The 21104-nt window shown below is 40.9% G+C and overlaps 1 protein-coding gene across 1 annotated transcript in view; it reads left to right on the top strand.

Annotated features, from left to right (window-relative positions):
• Nucleotides 1–18023, top strand: part of KCMF1 (potassium channel modulatory factor 1) — a 79657-nt gene extending 61634 nt beyond the window's left edge. The window contains exons 4-7 of the mRNA XM_061155240.1: nucleotides 5396–5497; nucleotides 8796–8970; nucleotides 10955–11237; nucleotides 15440–18023. Of these exons, the coding sequence (XP_061011223.1) occupies nucleotides 5396–5497; nucleotides 8796–8970; nucleotides 10955–11237; nucleotides 15440–15701 (822 nt within the window). The 3' untranslated portion in view covers nucleotides 15702–18023. The remainder of the gene's footprint in view (nucleotides 1–5395; nucleotides 5498–8795; nucleotides 8971–10954; nucleotides 11238–15439) is intronic.
• The last annotated feature ends 3081 nt before the right edge of the window (nucleotides 18024–21104 follow it).

A 21104-nucleotide genomic window follows, 5' to 3' on the forward strand; every position in this document is an offset into this window, starting at 1 on the left:
ATTATTGGAAGGAAGAAGCACATTCACATAAAGAAGAAATAAGCAGAGCTTTTCTGAAGACAGTAGAATTATGGCAGCAGACAGCTTCTTCACTGCACTTTCATTGTGCTTTAGAACTTGTAAATCCTCAGGGACAAGGGTATTACTTGTGATCTTTTCAACCATGATTAACTTCATAAGTTGACTCACAGCTGTAATAAAGGAATGAGGAATGGAAAAGGAGTTTTCAAGAAATGACAGGGAAACATGGGGCAGGGGCTGCAGAAGGCCTTGTGTATGAGAAAAAGCGGGGGCGCCTGGGCAAAAGTTAACTGAGTTGTTAACTCTAATTGAGGAAACCGATAGAACACAGTGTTCACTTTACTCCACTTCTTTGCCCCCAGGCGGATAATGTCAGAAGAAAGGCTGTTCTAGGTCATGCCTGCGTCCGTTGTTAAGGACAGCTTGGACAAGGGAGCATTTGCTGGTCTTTCTCAAGATACTGTACGTCCTTGTATGTCCTCAGTGTGTCTCTCCAAGCATTAACCAGGAGCACTGCTTCTAATACGTCGTGTGAAGTAGCACTTTTTGAAGACATCAGATTCTGGGAGTATAAAGCACTGATGGCTGTCAGCATAGTAAACTTAAAACACGGCCTCTGGGAAAAAAAAAAACAAAAACACGGCCTCTGCCCACACACACCTTATGGCATGTCTAAAAAGCAAACTGGCTTTTCTGACACAACTGGAGAAAAATGCCAAAAGGAATCAGGATTTTGTGAATTGAGGTAGCCCTTGAGAATGGGTGTTATTTCAAAAAGTGGACAGAATGGGAAGGAATGGCATTACTCGGAGGGAAGAGACATGAAGCAGGATTCAGTAAGAGAAAGAATATGGTAGGTGGAGAGGATAGAAAGTCATTGATTGTTGCGGACTGGGGTGGGAAACAAAATCAAATACGCCAAATGGGGCCAGGTAGTAGAGAACCTTTAAAACCAGAGTATTTGTCCACTTGATCTGGTGGACAGTGAGTAGAAGTGTTTGCCCCAATACCAAGGGAATGACCTTTCTCCACCCTCATGCCATCTCGGTTCTCAACTGGGAAGGAAAGGATAGCAGGGTTAGAGTGATTCTGTAGTTCTTTTGAAACATGATGAACTTAAACATAATGATTATGTGGATGAACATGAATCCAGAAAGGGTTCGAATTTACCCTGAAGCGTTTGCTCCCTATTATAGGTGCATAATTGTCAGAGAAATGATGCCTCAGACACCCAGTGTCCTCAGAAAGTAACAGTAGAAGTTGATGTAGGGAAATCACAGCCTTTGAACCCGTATTCTCAAAAGGAAAATGTTTCTCATGGATCTAAAATTAGAACAGAAAAAGAAATCAAGCTTGTGATCCAGAAACCTAGTCAAGAAGTGCTGATTGCCAAGGCAGTTATTTCACTTAAGGCATTTGCTGTTGAGAAGAAGGATGGTGTCCCAGGATCTGAGATGAAGGGCAGAGTCAAGGGGTCTGGGAAGATGGTGCATCAAAGTGGATCGTCCTGCTGGTGAAGAAGCAGCCTGGCTCAGCAGGTGCTGAGTGATTTGGTGAAAGACCAATTTCTCTAATGCTGCAGTCTAGGTTCCAGGTTATATGCTGGATCATAAGCAGTTTTTTTTTTTTTTTTTAAGGCATTTTTCTGTAGCAGTAAACAAAATGGGCAAAAAACATATTGTGAAGTCTATCCAAAAAAGGGGAGGGAGAGAGGAAGAGAACTCACCACATCATGGGAACTTAACTCTTCCTCTCTTGTTTTAAAGCACTGAACAGAGCCAGACAGAGAACACCATCTGGAAAGGGTGTTCCAGTTCAAGAAAGAGGCTGGGGGAAATCCAAACTTGGTTTAGACTGGTTGCTAATTGTAGTGGGGGCTGGCTTAAAAGCTAGCTGATTTTATATATATTTTTTTTTTATGGACATAACCTGTCACAGGGAAAAAGATCTTGTAAGTTCAGTAGTGACTTATAGCATTTTATCTAATGACTTCAGGAGGTGTGTTCTAGACACTGGTCACACAGGTGGCCACCCATGTTAAGGATCTGCACTGACTGTTCACTCGCTGGCCATCGTGCAGTGGGACCATATGGAAAAATGGAAACTCCGTTATGTTTTTTGGCATGGGGTCTTAGCACATTGGTAGAGGCTCCCACAGGTGCTGCAGATAAAAAGCAGGACTGATGGTGACTCAGTGGCAGGATGAAGCAAAGGGGGAAGACTCTAGAGAAGGCAAAGACTGAGACTATCAAGGACGTTTGTGAATAAGGAGGTGTGGGGTAGCAGGGGACAGCATTTGGTGTTTCACACAACAGGGTAAGTGTTATTTTGCAATACCATTGTATATTTAAGCAGTGTTTACCAAGCTCTCTAATTATAAACTAAGTGGGATCCTTGTCAAAATACAGATTCTCAAACCTAGAATCACTTTCTAGGCAGGGGTCTAGGAAACTCTATTTTTAACAAATGCTCCAGATGAATGATATCCTTAGCCAAGTTTAGGAAACACTTAGGCCAATTCAGTCAGCCTTAATGTCAGCAAATTGTTGTGATTTTTTAAAAAATTGTATTTTATTAAAGTATAGTTGATTTACAATGTTAATTGTCATAATTTTGAGTTGATGTAAATTAATGGACTTTTCTTGTCCTAGTGATAGGTACTTCTGTATCATGTGGCAGTAGAAGTATGATAAATATCAGTGTTGACAGACTCATAATTTTAGGGTTGGTAGCTTATCCTTTGTGTGGAATTTGCCTGTCTTGTAAAAAAATATTAGGTGCTGTCTTGGGGAGATAAAGATGCACTCAGAGATATGCTGCATTTGTGCCCCTGGGTGCACAGTGGCATCTGCCTCTTTGCATTCTCACCTCATCTCTGTTCCCACTTCACTCTTGTTTTTCCCTCTTCCTCTTGTTCCCTGCATTGTCTCAGAAAGTACAACCTTGAGTTACCAAAGTTTTTATCCTGAAACATGAGTTCGCTTGCTCAGTATAAAATGTAAAAACTTGCAAGGTGACCAGGCCTCTGGTCCCATCAACACTTCATTTTCCCTTCCAGGTCCTCATCTGAGTTAACTTTGTGTGACCCAAGGGTGGCGGCATCTTCCACTTGGTTCTCATCTAGTCTCCTGATTGTCCTGTGCCAGCTGCCGAGCTCGGTGACCCTTCCACCCCAGTGATTCTTTACCCCCAGTTACTAGGAAGTGTTTGTTTCTATTTTATTTCTCTCTGGATGGAGTGGACTGTATACCTTCATCCTGCCTTATCCCTATAGTAAAACCTAAGATTCTAAGTCACAGAATTGAAATTCACAGACAGTAGTATATGGAAGGATCTTGATTTTTCTTTCTGTTTTATATCTCTAACTCAAGGGTGCTTTTGTAGTTTGCAAGAGATTATCAGTCTTACTAGGACATTCCTAGTATATTTGGTATTTGTGCTTCCCCATTCTGTCTTCCTTCCAGAAATGCATGTTCTCAAGGAGACTTTTCTCAGCTCAGTCCATTTACTTGCATCATCAGAGGACTGCAACTTCTGTAGCTGTCTTTGTGCAGTTCAGATTATGCGTAGATTTTATCCAAAGGCCAGTCTAAAGGGAAGTACCGTAGAAGGAAGATGCCTTCCTTTATTTTCTCTTTGAATAAAAATCTTATACGTGCAACTGGAGATTGTTTTTGCTTGTCTAAACCATGTTAATCTTTTTGCTTTTAACAAATCTGGTCACAGTTCCCACAAAGAAAGAAATCACCCTGTCCTGCATTTCTCAAAGAGTTTACAATCTGTAGACAAGGCAGAAACATGTGAAAAGTAAAATAAGTGTATCAGACTCTACCCCACAGTGTCACACAGCACAGGAAGCTACACAGTGAAAGCCAACTTTCTGGTAAGGAGAGAGTTGATCATCTATAAACATAAACAGATCCAGTTGCTTTTCTCTCTGACACAGAGAAAATGACTGCCTTTCAGCATCTTCTGGAAAAAGCATAAGCATGTCTGTCTGCTTCTTTCTCTCCTTTGCCTCAGAGGTACATCCCATCATGACCTCTCTCCTTCCTTTGCATACTGTTGTGCTTCCGTGTTTTTTCCCTGAGCATCTTTAGGGTTCTTTAGGCTGCTTCTCAGAGTCCTGAGGCAGATCATCAGGACAGCTGACTGTTTGCACACTAGGAGGAGCCAGATCACAACCGTCTCCGGGACTTCTGATTTCTAGTCAGTAGAGACGGGGATTTGTGTTCGCTCAGGCTGTAGGAATCAGACTAGTTGTCTCCCCCCCATATCCTAGTACTGTCTCTTCAGGTCTCACCTTTCTCCTGCCACCTCCTCTGCAGCGCCTCTCCTTCGCCACTCTACAGTGAGCCCGCAGTAAGGTCAGTCAGGTGCCTGGTTTTACTCCCAGCGAGAGAACTTAGGCATATGACATATACAATGGCAGAGTTGAATCTCGTATCTTACCCTCAGCTCCCCTGTCCCTGGAGGGGCACAGGCCAAAGCCTTCCACCATCCAGGTCCTGGGCTCCCTTTGGTTGTGCTCCTTAGCTCAAGCCTTCCTTCTTGGCTCTGTTCTTTAAGGCTGAAGTTCATTCTTCAGGGCTTGGCTCCCACTTTTAGGCCATCATCTGTCCAGTTGGATCTCTGAAAAAGTAAGGGCCTCAATCCTGAAAATTCCATGTTTTTTCTGTCCTGCCCTTCTCCTGCCTCCTATTTCACGACCTCTGTTGAAACTGCTGTTTCAGAAACCACACTCCCAACCTCGCAAGCCTCCTCTGCTCTGATCACAAGCTTTTGTCCTACCTCTTATCCCTCTGGGAAATAAAGTTCTAAAAATTATCTCCACCCTCTCTCCCCCCTTAGAAGTCCCATTCATGAATTAATAGAGCATATTTGCATATTATCAGTTGTCATTGTCTGTCTTACTGTACCACATTCAGAGTGTTTAAGTTTGTGCAGTTGCGTTTTTAATAAGAGCTGTGCTGTCTTGTTTGGTGATTGGCCCTCGAGTCTAGGTTACTTCAGGGAAGGTTGTGTCTCAGCGTTTGCCAGTCAGTCGGGGCTTGGGCATGAACGTGCACTACATGGCACACTGAGAAGCTTTTTGTGGAAAATGTTTTGCTAGACCACGCAGGCAGATGTGCCAGGGCTCCGGCTTGACCTCTGTGTTTAGACCCGACAAGTGGTCTGCTTCTGTGGAAAGTCTCCACATGCAGGCCTGTGGCTCTTGTTCAGCCTCCACGCTGTACAGTAGTTCAGGATCTGCGGTATTTTTGCCTGGTTAAAACCTGGTCAAGGTAAAAAATTACAATAAAATATTCATCCAGAAAGATACCTGATCAATGTTCATCGATAAGTAAATCTACTTTCTCTGCTTTCATTTCAGATTTGTCCAATATGTGCAGCGTTACCTGGAGGCGATCCTAATCATGTCACGGATGACTTTGCAGCTCATCTTACACTTGAACACAGAGCCCCTAGAGATTTAATATCCTTTTGAGATGCAACAAGGGAAAAAGTTGTTTGTAACATTTGTCATTGTGATGACTTTTAAGGGCAGTATTCCCAAGGAAAAAATTAACCTCCGAATTATCTTAGTTGATTTGACATTTTCCTAAAAGTGATACAGTGTTGAGGTGCAATTTCTTAGTTCTCTTTTCCCGAGCTGTGACCATTACATGAAAAGTGCTCAGTAAGTGAAATTCACTTGCTCATTATCTTCAGTTCTTTGCCATCAGGTTTATTATTTTTTTAAGACAATTTGACTAGGTTACGAGGGTGTTTTCATACAAAAGCGGAAAATGCTAATCCAAATTAAAGTCTAGTTAGTTCATTAACTGTATGGATGATGTACTTGCTCGCCATCCGTGTTATCTGTCGCCATAGTCTCTTATAGGCTGGAGGGTGGGCAGGTGTACCCCGTGGGGCTTTCTGCCCATCTGAGTAGGTCAGCATAAGGTCAGATCCAGTTCTAAATTTCTTTCCCACTTTGATTTCTGCTTCTCCTCCCAAGCCAGTCTCATGATGGTTCCTGACAGTATTCTCTATACTCTCCCAAGAGATTACTGGCCCACCAGAGTACATTTGTTTGTAGACTCGGTGCTTCTGGTTTCAAGTTATGAATTGTTTTTCTAAAGCTATCACCTGTTAACTTAGGACTGTGTGCTCATGGGAAGGTTTTAGTGTTCATTGCAGTCTGAAGCAATCAAGAGCTAATCACAACCTTTCTCCCTGCCAGACTTCATTCTGATACCTTTACTTGCCTCCTGGCAATCACAAGACAACCTTAGACTTGGTGTTCTGTCCTTCAGCTCTCAACCCTTGATCACAGAATGTAATTTTCTTATTAGAAATTTGACCCTTTAGAGTTTGGGGAAAGATAAGTGGAAACTAATGGAAAGTTTCCCTGGTGGCTCAGATGGTAAAGAATCCGCCTGCAATGCAGGAGACCAGGGTTCAATCCCTAGGTCAGGAAGATCCCTTGGAGAAGGGAAATGGCAGCCCATTCCAGTATTCTTGCCTAGAGAATCTCACAGAGGAGCCTGGCAGGCTGCAGTCCATGAGGTAGCAGAGAGTTGGACATGACTGAGCAACTAACACTTTCACTTTCAAGTGGAAACTACTGGAAAGATAAAGCTATGGAACCTTCCTGAGAAATAAGATCAGCCTGGTCTGAGCCACCCTGGGGCAAGTACTGAATGAACATAGGAGCCCACTCTTCCTCCCTCCTGAGTGCAGGGGACACTAAAAGCAAAATGAAGAAAGCAGTGCTTACTTACTTTTTGTTTCTCCCAAGAGAACATGAAAACCCAAATGGGTCAGGAATACTTTTAGCCTGTTAGTTACTTCCCATTTTGTATAAAAAAATTCTGTAACAATACCCAGAAGAGTTATACTTGATCCATTCTTCACTCCATCTTCATGGAGAAGCTAGGCGAAAAATTTTAAAAAACCATGCCATTATCCTGCACTTCTCCAGCAGGTTCAAGGACCTGTAGTGCAATCAGCATCCATTCAGTAGAATGTCCCATGTCATCCACATCCATTTTTTGTAGATGTGTATGAGTCTTTCATTACCAAGAAAAAATAAATTATGTAAAATATGAGAATAAGAGAAGTCATGTGCTGCATTTTAGATTACTAGCAACTATTATCTTTAAATTCTAGAAAGTAAAGTGTTGGCATAGTAGTTTTCCTGGAAATATAACTAATTTGTCAAGTTTTTCAAGTGCCACTATGTGATAATTTTGTTTGACACGAGAGAGTGGCTTTTTCTAAGCCTCTTTGTAACCAGGCTTTTTTTTTTTTTTTTTTTTTGCTACTTTGATAGAACTCTTCCTAAAGTGTACTTTTTATTATTTTTTAAAATTTTTTATTTATTTGGCAGAGCTTCCCTGATAGCTCAGCTGGAAAAGAATCCGTCTGCAATGCAGGAGACCCCGGTTGTGTCGGGCTCAGTAGTTGCAATGTGGGCTTAGTTTCTCGGAGGCATTTGGGATCTTAGTTCCCCAACCAGGTATTGAACCTGTGTCCCCTGCAGTCCAAGGCAGATTCTTAACCACTGGACCACCAGGGAAATCCCTAAAGTGTACTTTTTATACTTTTACAAATAAAGTATGATTATCATAACATCCCTTTCTGTAGAGCCCAAGCCTATGTCATGAATACCACGAAAGAGTGTGCATTATGGCTGCCCACCCTGTGCCCACATGACTCCTGAACTGGGAATCCAGCACGAAAGTTAGCCTGCATTAAAAGTAGCTGTTCTGTTGGCTGCTTTGTCTGTTTGTGTTTGGGGAATTTTTTTTTTAATTGGTGTATAGTTGATTTACAATGTTGTGTTAGTTTCTGCTGAATAACAAAGGAAATCAGTTATACATATATCCCCTCCTTTTTAGAATTCTTTTCCTATGTATTGGCAGCTTCAAAAGAAAATCTCTTCTGCTATAACATGTGGCTCCCCCGGCCCCCCCTCCCCTCCCTCCTCCCTGTATACTCACACTTGCCTGTGTAGAGACACAATGTTGTCTTCACAAGTTTTGGCTGCTGTTTGCTTCTCAGGACTTTCTTCAGTTTAACTCACACACATGTGTATAAGCTGGTTTGACTTCTTGATAAATGTGCTGTTAACTCTCTGTGTGTCCACTTAACACAAGAAATTCAAATCTAGTTTTCTGCTTAACAGCAGTATTGGCAAAAAAAAAACCCAACACATTGACAGATTAAAACTGATAGCTGAAAGGAATCTTTGACTCCTGAAATTTAAATTATTTGTACTATTCCTTTCTCATTACAGATGGTCACTGAGATTTGATTAGCCTGTATATTAGCACTGCTCTCACCAGATATAAAAACTGATGGTTATTATTTGTGGTTACTGTGATATGAATGTATATGGGTTAGGGAATATTTCCCTCTGGGTATCTGACCAGGTGGTACCTTTCACCTTGTCAGGTGATGTTAACTCTGGCCCTTGTACCTGGAACCTAGGAAGAAACTTCTTCCCATCTGGAGAAGCTTTTTTTTCTCTTTGAAAACACACACACATATACAATATATACATACAGTATACACATATGTTGCTTTATATTCCCATGTCCATTTTTAGAGTTAATAGCCTTCATAGACATAGTTGTGCCATTCGTATTCTAAATGTGCTGTTTTAAAATGCTTACAATTTGGGAAGTCTGCGTGCTTATCTTGCAAGGGCTCAAGTGACTTCTTTTATATATGTATTTTATTCTTACTATGAAATACCTGAGTCCTTTTCTTAACCTTGGAGTTATGATGAGTCGAGCGGTGTCCGACATGTACGTAGAATGTTTCACCCTGGCCGGGGGTTAGGAGGTCCTCGTGCGCGCAGATCAAACATGCACTTTACTAGCAGTTCTACTGGTGGACTTTCTTCTTCTCAGAGTTCATATTCTCCAAGCAATAGGGAAGCCATGGATCCTATAGCTGGTAAGTTAGTTTCACATCCTTAAAGGAAATGGCTGGGGATGGGGGGCTCCCTTTAAATTTGGGGAGTAGGATTTATGTCTCAGTCTCTCATCACACTCCTGTGTTCCTTGACAAAATTCCCTGAAATTCTAAAAAGTGTAAAATATGTTTAAAGTAGACAATGTGGGGAATTCCCTGGTGGTCCAGTGGTTAGGACTCGGTATTCTCACTTCTGAGGGCCCAGGTTCCATCCCGGATCCTGCAAGCCACATAGCAAAAAAAATAAAATTATTTTTAAAGTCGAGTAGACCACGTAAAGTAATTCATACTACTCTGGCATTTTTTTAAGTACGTAAAGGTTTAAAATGATAAGAACGTCTGTGTTCTATTTGTGACCTTCAATGAAACCCAAGAAAATCATAGAAGATTTCAGAGTTGAAAGACCTCCAGAATTCTGTGGTTCAACCTCCTTCATAAGCACACAGATAAGAAAACTAATTGACAAGACTAAAGAAATAAGCTCTTCTCAAGGAATGAAGTCAAGTAGGAATGTTTTGTACTTCTCTTAATTTGAGAATTATATTGTTATGAAACATTCATGTTCTAATAGCTTGGGAAAGTCTTACTTAAAAAAATGATTTGAACATGTAATTTGTACCTGGATCTAATACATGGCCAACCTGGGCAACTGGCAGCAGAGCACAAGGTTTGACAGTCAAAATGTCAGAAGTAGTAGCCAGAGACCCTGAAAGACACGCCAGCACAGGTAGGCATAATGAGTCCAGGAGCCTGTGCAAGACCAAAATGTGTGCACACAGTGGGATTTGTACCTGAAATGTGCCTAGTGTAAATCTGTCACCAAAAGTACGCACAGTGTTACTCGTAGAATCTTCTCTAAATTATGAGATATTCAGTGTAAAATCTAATTCCAAATGTGCCTTGGGCGTTTGGATGTACAAGAAGCCCCAGAAAAACTTGAGTTAGGGATTTTAAAAAACACTGCTTCATCCAAAAGGAATATATTTACCTGCTGTTTTTGGTAGCAGGCTCTAAACCTTAAGTGATTTCTGGAGGCAAAATTCAAAATTGAGACATTTTCTCTGTTCAGTTTTTTTCTGTCAGTGAAAATTATGTTAATGATGGACTAAATGAAAAAACGGTCTTAAGAACCTCAGGGATTAAACAACAGTGAGCAGTAAGGCAGAAACCTGCCCTGGAAATGAGTTTTAATGATGAAAAGCTTTGCCAGCCTGGGAATGTCCAAAAGGCAGCCATCAACTCCACATAAGCCATTGGGAGAAGGCAGGTGCTCACCTCCCTTAGCTGAGAGGCTCCCAGTGAGCACAGCCTTGTGCAAACAGTAGTCTAAGTAAAACAGGCTATGCGACTGAGAGCCAGTCAGCCTCAGCGGTCGTCACTGCAGCAGTGCCCTGTGACTCTGAGAGAGCAGTCCCAGAAGGTTCGAGAGAAAGAAGGCAGAGCGACCACAGTGAGAAATTATGCCAGTCTCTCTCTCGGATTTAATTCTGAGAGTCATTCAATCATTACATCAATATTGGAGTACCTGCTATATGTCAGGCACTGTTCTAAGAACCAGGAAAGCCATGAGCAGTAGACTTGATCCCTGCTTTCTTGGAGGTCATATTGAGAAGGTTTCTATTATGCTTAGACCAGTGGATGAAACACCTTAAATACTAAATACCAAGAGAAGGTATAACTAAATCAACCCATTATGCAAACAACTGAAAAACCAATTTGCTGTGTTTCAATTAGAAAGAATTATATGTGAGCTAATAGTCATATATATGTTTACATTTCCCTCACACAAGTCCCACCTCCAGAAGGCATCCTAAAAGGTAGTAAGCTCCAAGCTGAGACTGTATGTTGCCCCAGGTGACCTTCCCATTGATGATCGCTTTGAATGTTCGTCTGGTAAAAGGATGATGGTAGCATTTTGTTTTTCTCCTACTGCACTGGACATTAATGTCTTCATTTCCTCTGACAGAGCTTTTATCTCAGTTATCGGGAGTGAGACGTTCTGCAGGAGGACAGCTGAACTCCTCTGGCCCTTCCGCTTCTCAGTTACAACAATTGCAGATGCAGCTGCAGCTCGAACGGCAGCATGCCCAGGCGGCACGGCAACAACTGGAGACCGCACGCAATGCAACCCGGCGCACTAACACAAGCAGTGTCACCACTACAATCACGCAATCCACAGCCACGACCAACACAGCGAACACAGAAAGCAGTCAGCAAACGATCCAGAACTCCCAGTTTCTTTTAACAAGGTACTTCATTCATTAATGTGACTTCAAGAAGTATTTTGTTAGCACTGCAGTCTGAGATGACCTTTGCTCTTTTGTCCTTATGTGTGTTCTTAAAACCTCGACCTTTGCTCAAACCTTTAAAACTCACAGAAATCTAATCAAAATCTGAATTCAGTATTGCCTCAAAAATAAGAAAAATAATTGTTTACTTTAGGTAAACTGGGCTTCCCAGGTAGCACTAATGGTGATAGCCCAGCTAAAGAATCCGTCTGCAATGCAGGAGAGCCTGGTTTTATTCCTGGGTTGGGAAAATCCCCTGGAGAAGGAAATGGCAACCCACTCCAATATTCTTGCCTGGAGAATTCTGTGGACGGAGGAGCCCGGCAGGCTTTACAGTCCATGTGGTCGCAAAGAGTCAGACACAACTAGGCAACTTTCACTTAGATCAACTATGAATGCTGATAACCGTGTTCTATCAGTATCTCATCATCTGATAGGAATTTCCTTTCCTGCATTGCCCATAAAACGTAAACACAGTATCATCACATATATGGGACGTGTTAGGTATAGTTACTGTCATAATGAACACTGCCTTCCTTTTATAGCCAGTTTGAGTCTGCTCTGAAATACCCCAAAGTACAAGAGAAGATTTTATAGTGGTGGTTTTCTTCTGAGAATTTCTAAAGAAGTGGAATTTAAATGTTTGTGGTTAGCATACACAAAAGTAACTGTCTTAAAAAATGGTTTAGCACAGTGTAAAAAATACTTAGAACACACAGTAAATGGCTCTGCTGAATGGAATAGAGTTCATATTTGTTCTGAAAGCTACCATTAGCAACTGAATATGTTCCTCTGCCGAGACCTCATGGGCATGTGACTTTTAAAAATAAAAGAATTTTATAATAAAAAAATAAAAATAAATAAAAATAAATAAAAAAATAAAAGAATTTTAGAAAGAGCAGTGATGAGTAGACACAGGGTCAGCAGATAATGAACCTGGTTCTGATTTGGACTTTTAGTGGAATAAATAAGAATATAAAGTAAAAACTGCAAAAGGAAGAAAATTAGTGGAATATAGCAGTTACCTCCAAAAAGTAATGTAACAGATGTTAGAAGAAAACATTATTTCCATGTATATTTCTTTTATCTCATGCTTTTAAACTTCTTTTGTTAGTACAGTGGCACATGTGTATAGTTGTAAATAATATATTGTGGATGCAGAATAAAAAATACTTGCCAATTCCTGCAAATAGGACCCCTGTCAAGAGCCCCAGCTTTTACCAGTTTGGACCTTAGGCAAGTCACTTTACTTCTCCAGACTATCATTAAGTTCTATCTTAATATCCCTTGAGTTTTGCCTCATTTGAGTGAGAATTGTTTTGAGGATGAAATGGGAGCACTGGTATGTGTATGCCCTAGTTCAATGTCTGGCATATAATAAAGGCCCAATTAACAGTATTTACTATCATTTGTTACGGATCTAAGAAGGAAATTTCAAGTGAGAAGTTTACCTTTGGATTATTTATGTAAAGTGAGTAGCTATACCTGATTATTACCAGAAAATGTTGCTTCAGCATAGAGCAATCACAGAGCCACAGGTGGATCCATCCTTCTGCCACATAACTTAGCAGTACGGACTGACAGACTACAGGCTTCCAGCTTGTCAGGTTGGGTACCAGCCTCAGAAAGGAACCCTACCAGTGTGTTGTCTGGTGCGGGTTCACTGACCTGTGGGTGGGATAAATGTCCTGTCCCACTGCCCTTCGGAAGAGACATCTTCCACCTCTGTTCCACTCTGGTTTTATTTTGTTTTTGGAGCTCCAGCCTCAGTGAGCTTGATCTGGGGCTTTTCTCTGTGCAATTATTCTGCACCACCCCCAGCCCCACAACCAGGGAATAGTACAGTGGCCTCTGAGTGCTCTCCTTAGATCCTGGCGGTAGCTTCTGAAAGGCCCCCTTCTGTCATCTGATACTGTGCATTGCATAGTACCTAGGAATTGATAGACCACTTTCCACATCTTTCATTGTGTCATTAAATTCTGACTCATAAGGTTTATCTTAAGGCAGCATTTCCTCCAAAATATTTCCCTGGAACTTTGTATAGTCTAAGAAATAATTTTAAATAGTTATTTATGTTCAAGATTTTTTCCTGGCGAATAAGCTTGGGCAAAACTAAGTGACAAAAATAGTTTATCTACTGTTGAGCGTCTTCCAACTGCAAATAAATAAATGTGCACACTGAGAATCTTCAAGGCGAGGAGAATGGCTGTGACATTTCCAACTGGAAATCCTTGTCACTGGCCCACAACTGTAATGTGATACATGTGGGGCTCAAGCCTTGTCTTTGGTCTGTTTGACTGGGGGCAATTTCTGTTCCCATTGTCTTGGAATTGATGGTGCAACAGTTTCTTTGAGATCCAACAGTGGTGGATCTTTCAGAAACCAACCGTGTAAGTGCCTATGTCAGATTCCAGTCTCTCGGCAATGGAGCCAGCTAGTTTTGCTCACCCCCAATCTGAAGCTTCTTACAAGCTTTGCAGTTACTTCCAGATCCCAGATGAAGATTGGCCCACCAGGAAATCTAGCTCTAGTGCTGTTTTTATCTCCCCACCCCTTCAGGAGTGAAATATAGTCTCAGTTATTTCTTAAAAATCAAAACTGTAATGTTAGAATTACATGATTTCCAAAGGTTGGGGGGCCTCAGCCTGCATGTTTCTAGTTTGCCTGTTTGCTATGTAAATAGTTGCCTCTGCATCTTTTCTCTTTATAACAGGTTTGACTTCAGTTTATTTTTCTTTTTAACGCTTTTTCCAAAACTGAGAACGTGGAATGTACTTCATTTCTTAGCAGTTTCAAAGCTTTGATTGAGAATATGTAGCCTATTGCTCAGTCTCCTCTTTCAGTATATACTCTCTTGTATCCTTAATTTGGTTTTAATTATAAATGTCATCAGTCATTTCCTTTCAGTGTGGATCTAATGTCCTTACCTTCCAGAACCTTTTGTGTTCTTGCAGTTCTGAAATTTAGATCTTTTGTTTTCTGAGCCGTTAATCTAATGGTTGAGTGGTTTGAACTTGATAGCTGTGAGATTTTTGAGCATCACTTAACCTCTTCAGTTTCTTCTTCCCATAAATTGATAATAATGAAAACTAACTTGTAGGATTAGAAGAGATTATCCATACAAAAAACACTTAAAGCCCATAGTGAGTGTCCAGCACATCTCCTCCGTTGCTACTCTGAGATGCCCCCATGCCTTCCAGCCTAGGTGGACTGCAGAGAACAGGTGCCAGGTGCAGGTGAGCATGGGCTCCAAGTGCACCTGGCTGCCCCTGGGGGTCGCACGTGCCTGCTGGACCTCCCTTCACTGTTACCATCTTCTGGTTTGGTACTTTTCCTACCCCAGTGCTTCAATCAGTTTCCCTTTCTTTCTTGGACACTAAAAAATGTAGATAAATAAAATTAGCAATGAAACTAACCAGGATATTGCCTAAGTCATTTAACAGGTTAGTAATAAGAACATGTTAATATCTGTCCCGTCTCCGTGTTGATGAACCAGGTTTCCCAGCATGACACAGGTCTCAGAAGTATATGTGTCAGTTGAGCCATTATAAGTCTCAGGGTCAGCCTTGTTACAAGGTCCTTGGTAGGAGAAACGTAGGTGCACACGTACATGCTTGTGCACGTGTGTGTTTGTACATGTGTGTTTGCCCTCTCATGCTCCTGGACGTGTCTTTATTTCAGAAGAATTAGGTAGAAATAATAGAGAAAGGCCAAGAGAACTAGGATTTATTTTCAGTTGACTATTTTAGTCACTATAGATTTTGTTTTTGGGACCAGTGTTGCTACTTTTCCTCTTTTTACTACCAACTGGTGAAATTCTGGTTAAGGAAATTACTACTTCCCCAAGCATCTAATCTGTTAGAAATTTTGTTTTCCTAGAAGATTTTTCACCCCGTTTTCTCTGTAGGGAGTATGAGAAGTCCAAATGTGTTTCTTCTCATTGAATCTAATTAAAGCATAGATTTGCACCTCCGGGTAACAGTATTATTACAAGTGTGGGGAATTCACAGCCACATAATTAAGGAGGTAAATTAGAGCAGGGTATTCCAATAATATGTCTTAGACTCTGTGGAGCTCGCATAACGTAGGACATTGTAGAAACTGACCATGCCATTGTTCCTTGACTTTTTACCAATGAGATCTTTTCTTTTTAATTTACACAGGTTGAATGATCCTAAAATGTCTGAAACAGAGCGCCAGTCCATGGAAAGTGAGCGCGCAGACCGCAGCCTCTTTGTCCAAGAGCTCCTTCTGTCCACTTTAGTGCGCGAAGAGAGCTCGTCCTCAGACGAGGATGAACGGGGGGAAATGGCAGATTTTGGTGCTATGGGCTGTGTAGATATTATGCCTTTAGATGTTGCTTTAGAAAACCTAAATTTAAAAGAGAGTAATAAAGGAAATGAGCCTCCACCACCTCCTCTTTGATGACATCCCAATTCGCAGACAATGTCCTCTGTGCTGTATTTGCCAATGAAAGTGGACAACAACTATCTTGGGTTTGTTTGGTGATTGTAATTTCAGGTCTGTCACTCTTGTTACATTGTGTACATTCAAAAAGGAAGAGAGAAAAATATATATGATAATCATTTCCACTTAACTAATTTTTACTTCTAGCAGGTAAATGTAGGTAGCAGTGCAGGGGTGATCTCTGCTTCCTGCACCCTGACATGCAGAAGGCTCTCGTAATACTCCACATTCAAACTGAAGAGGAAAATGGAAATCTCTAATGAAGCTGCTGTGTGTATTTATGAATATTAATGAATAAAAACTGCTTGGATGGTTTACCTTAACTACTGCATGAGGTTTTTTGCAGCGTGCATGAGTTTTAGTGACCTTGTTATTTAAGAAATTTAAATACAAGGAGTAAAACTTAAAGCAAACATAAAAGCCCAAAGCTTTCCCAAACATTATTCAATGGTTACGAGGCAAAAGAATCCCTTGAGGAAGTAGCTTTTGAATAATGTCTGCCTGAATCACCTTTCTCTGTGTGCCTCCTCCGCACAAGCCAGCTCTGCAGTGGAGCCTGGGGTCGCAGCCGGTGTCGCTCCGCCCTGTGTGACTGTCCCGTCGCCCTGTCAGTCATCTTCCGTGTGGAGCTCAGCCTGTCTTAACTCATCCGTAGAAGATACACCAGTACAGCTGCTGTGGGAATCTGCTGCAGGCATCTGTGTGTCCTGAAAACAAGTCCTGTTCTCTTTGTTTGAAAAGTTCTTTTTGTGGTTGTTGAAAATTTTTTTCAATTGTTAAATATGTTCTATTCAGGTGTAGATGAATTTCATTTATTCACTGTTCAACAAAGTTAACCTGGATTATGTTGTCTTTGTTTTTGAAAATCTCACCTTCTCAATCATATGTTGCATTATTTATGTATTTGCTTCATAGTTTTGCTGAGACAGATCAGTATCAGGGGAGCTTTGAGGATTTGCCTTCCCAGACTTTGTCAATATATTACAACCAAATTCTTAATGCTAACTTTAGCACCTTTTTATTTATTGGGTTTTTTTTTTTTTTCAAGCATAAAAAGTAAAGCCTTTTAATTGAATCATGCCACCTATATGCCTATATTATTAATCCTATGTGTAAAAAAAAAAAAATGTACAGCTTTTTTGGGTTTGTTTTGGGGTTTGAAGGGGCCGGGATATTTTTTATTTTCTGTTCCAGTTTTTGTGCATAGACTTTCACAATAGCTCCAAGGCAGGGACAGTGGGTTTGGGGGTCGGGAGGGGCAGTTTTTGGAATGTAAATTTAGGACTTTTAAAAAAGGTGCGCACAGCTTCTGATAAATTTATAACTAGACTTAACCTAATCATGTCTTGTTCCAGAGCTCTCTGTCCTCTGAGCCCTTCCCTCCATCTCCCCTCTCTCCTCCCATCTGTGTTTCTCTGTTTCTTCAACAAGCATACACCCTCCGGTGTTCTGAGAACTGTGAAGTCCATGCTCATTCAGATGTAACCAAAAAAGATGTCACCCCACATTTCTTAAAAAAAAAAAAACAACTGTGGCTTCTCCTCCTCTGAAACTTCAGCCTCCAACAATTTCCAGATACCCTAGCTTTGTTTTCTTTAGTCTCTGTGATGGAAAATGTTTTAAAGGAAAATTTACACAGGCTTCTGGTTACACTAGAAGTCCAGTCCAGTAGGATTTTTTTTTTTTTTTTTCCAATCGGTTGTTAAGACGTTTCCAAAACCAGTTTTCAAGCTGTGGTCTTTTCACACACATCTTCTGCACATACGTCACACATTTCAATAAAGCATTTTCAAGACTGTTGGCCATTTGGATTTCTTTGGTGTTGGTGAACTAGCCTAACCATTATTCAGAGATTATGTATCTCTAACCTAGTTTTTTGTTTTTGTTTTTGTTTTTGTTATTTTCATGCTTGACTTTGGAGGTCCTGATTTTGTATGAATGCATTACTTTGGATGTGAGAAATAGAAATTGTCAATTATGTGCTTTCCCCTTTCTGCACAAATTCTGGGAAAATGTAAGATCCTTCCTTTTTTTTAAACATGGTTTGAGGGAACAGCTGTTAAGTCCAGTCAGGGCAGTTTAATTTAACTTAGATGATCAATTTGACACTTCAGAAGACCTAAAGGTTCATAAAATTCCATCTCATACAGAATACTGTATATTATTTTTTACCAGATATTTTACAAATACCTCACCTCATCCTGTATGTAATCAATAATAATGTATTAGGGTAGAAAGACACAGATTATCAATATAAAAAATATATTTAAGCCCTTCAAATTCTTGTGTCCTTTTCTTTAGTTTCTTAACTAACATCGTATTATTGGAATTACTGAATAAAAAGAATTGCGAAGACTGTGATGTAGAGGAGAGAAAATCAATATACCATTGTTTATCTTGGCTATGGCTTCAGGTTTCTAAGATCCTGAGTTCTGAGAGGTTTTGGTTTGGCTGAGTTTTGAGTGAGTTGTCTAGTGTGTAAGTTTGTAAGTGTTCTGCAGTGCTTATCTTTACTTCCTGTATGGACATCATTTAAATCTTTCTGCTCAAGATACTCTGGGAAGAAATTTAACGTCATGATTCTTATAGAACACTTTTCTCCCCCACCCCAAAAAAAAACTAGTGAAGAGGAAGACCTGCAGGGGAAGTTGAAACTATATTTGTTTCTATTTCTGTGTAATATATGGACTAGAATATACTGTGTTTTAAGAATCCAGAAGTAATTCCTGTTAAATTGTAACTGTGGGTAGGGATTCCTGGGCTTCCCACTCCTGGATATTTAATCACTGAGAACAATGGAATTTTGGAATTTGACTGAAATAGTAGAATCTACCTCATGACGTACTCAGGTAGTTTTCATTCCTTTAGTTTTCTAAAATACTAAAGTTCTCTTGAACAAATAGAAATGCCTATGCTTTTATGACTACGGTCATAAGATACAAGTTCTATGATTGGTTACAGTGAAATATTTGGATTTGTATTTAGATTGTATCAGTCTTTTGTTTATTTTCTTTTTAAATCACAGAGTTGAAGCCTAGGTTATGTAGTAGATTCTTATTTCATTTATAATTAGACTCAGGCAATATAAGAGAAGGCCTCTTTCCCAGTGAACGACCCACAAAGAAATATAGTTTAGGAAAGCAGATTCCATTACAGTCCATTACTAGACTAACAGAAGCAAGACAAAAATCCATCCGTTCCATTATCCTCCCCCCAGTTTTTTCCCTCTTGATACTTGAGTTTTCAATGACGTACAAAGAGATTTTATAATAAGCCTCTTTCTGGCCTGTGGGCCATAGTTAAAAGTAAGGAGTTCCCAGAGTTCTCTCGATGGCCCCTCATAACAAGTGATCCACTTGTGTATTTTACTCCATGGCTCTTGGGAGCCTCACAGACTTCAGAATCTCATAGCTCTTTTTAAGGCTATATAAGGAAAGGTGGTCAAGAGGAAAGATAGTGGGAGGAGGGGGTCTTGGCGAAAGGGGGTCTTCTGAATGAAGTCCCAGCCACTGGAAGTGGGAAAACAGGTAAGTGTACTGTAACTGGAGTCTCATATGGTTAGCACAGTAATGGGTAAAAACTATCTGAGTGTAACAGGAGTGAGTGCTAGAAGCTGTTTTAACAAGCGTATCTGTTTTGTAGCATGAGAGAGCTGCCATGTCTCCCTTATTTGCAGACACAGTTTTGGAGGTACATGCAAAATTGATTTCGTGTGCAATAAGTAAAATGCCAGGTATGAAACTTTCCCAGAATTATATGCTAAAGTTGGTGTTAATTCTGGCACAAGGGTCAGGCTTTCCCATGCTCTTATTTATTTTGGGGGGGCAGGGGATCAGGGAACCTTTGCCATGCGGCTTGCAGGATCTTAGTTCCCCAACTAGGGATGGAACCTGGGCCCCGGCAGTGAAAGCGATGAGACCTAACCACTGAACCGCCAGGGAACTCACTCCCTGCTCTTTTTTGAAGTTCCACTAGGCACTTAAAAACCCCCAAATAGCTCTCTCCCTGAGACATGGTTAACTGAAGCCCCAGGTCCAGGCTGAGGTGGAGAGAGGTTTAAGTTGGAACATAAGATGGAGCAGCAGTTTGCAGACTTGCGGGTCATTTGTAACAATGTTACAAGATTCTTTGGCTTTTAAACATGGCCTTAAATTCATCACAGTATCCCAAAGCCAAGTTTAGATGACTTTGTTTCTCAGAATAGTGTAAAACTCTTAATTCCTTGTGCCCATTGACCTCAACCATGCCTAAGCAATGCTTTGGCTTTGTTTCTGATTAGTACTCTTGATTTTCAACCCATCTCTCTCAAGTAATTGTTCTATAAATAAATAACATGAGCTTGGAAAGTTCCTTCTTTAAGGAACTCTACAGCAAGCCTTCATAATTTGGTTAGCAGATTCAAATATGAGAGATTATTCATCTCAGGCTGGTCCAGAACATGACATCTTAGTTGCTATCAAGTGGGTAGTGCCTTGGCTAGCCACCTCAAATTACGAAGAACAATGCTCCCCTCAAGGTTTCAGGTCTCATAAAGTCAGTAGACCTTTACAGCAGTAGTAAAAGATGATTCAAAAAAAGAAACCCTTGAGTATGATTTTGTATCCCTGGTTAGCTGTTCTTGGTGTACAGATTGTGCACAAAAGTTGAATGTGTGTGTCTGACCTGAAGCCGTGTGGGCCAGGTGTGCACACACCCTAGAGTTGCTTTCCTCAGGCCTAGACTGATGAGTTGTAGTCTGAAGAATTCACTGACCCCTTATGAACCACCAGGAACCTGGTGCATTTGCTTTGCAGACAGTGGGTGTGGCCTGCTCTGTCTGCATAAACCACCATCACCCCGTCTTCTCATTCATACATACTTACTGAGCTCTCAGTGGGTCCAGAGCTTTGGTCTAAGCCTAAGCATAATTTACAACTTGTAGTTTTTACAGATGTTCCCCCGTAAGAGGATTCTTCAGAAATGATCCTACAAGAGTCTTCCTCTATTGGGAGTGTTTTCAAAGGTCACCAAGCCTGTTGCATTTGGTAGAAAAGGTGACAGGTCTGATCTGGTGAGTGAGCTACTTCTTGAAATCTTGTTGTCAGACCGGAGTGAGTGTGTTTAGAATCCTGCTTTAGACAGGATTTGAAAGCCAAAGTGTTAGTCACTTCAACCCTGTCTGACTCTTAGAGACCCTGTGAACTGTAGCTCACTAGACTCCTCTGTCCTTAGAATTCTCCAGGCAAGAATACTGGAGTGGGTTGTCATTCCCTTCTCCAGGGGATCTTCCCAACCCAGGGATTGAACCCAGGTCTCCTGCACTGCAGGCACACACTTTTCCTTCTGAGCCACCAAGAAAGCCCAAAGCTGCACAAAAACAGT

The sequence above is a fragment of the Dama dama genome, chromosome 11 (genome assembly GCF_033118175.1).
Source record: "Dama dama isolate Ldn47 chromosome 11, ASM3311817v1, whole genome shotgun sequence".
NCBI classification, from domain to species: Eukaryota; Metazoa; Chordata; class Mammalia; order Artiodactyla; family Cervidae; genus Dama; species Dama dama.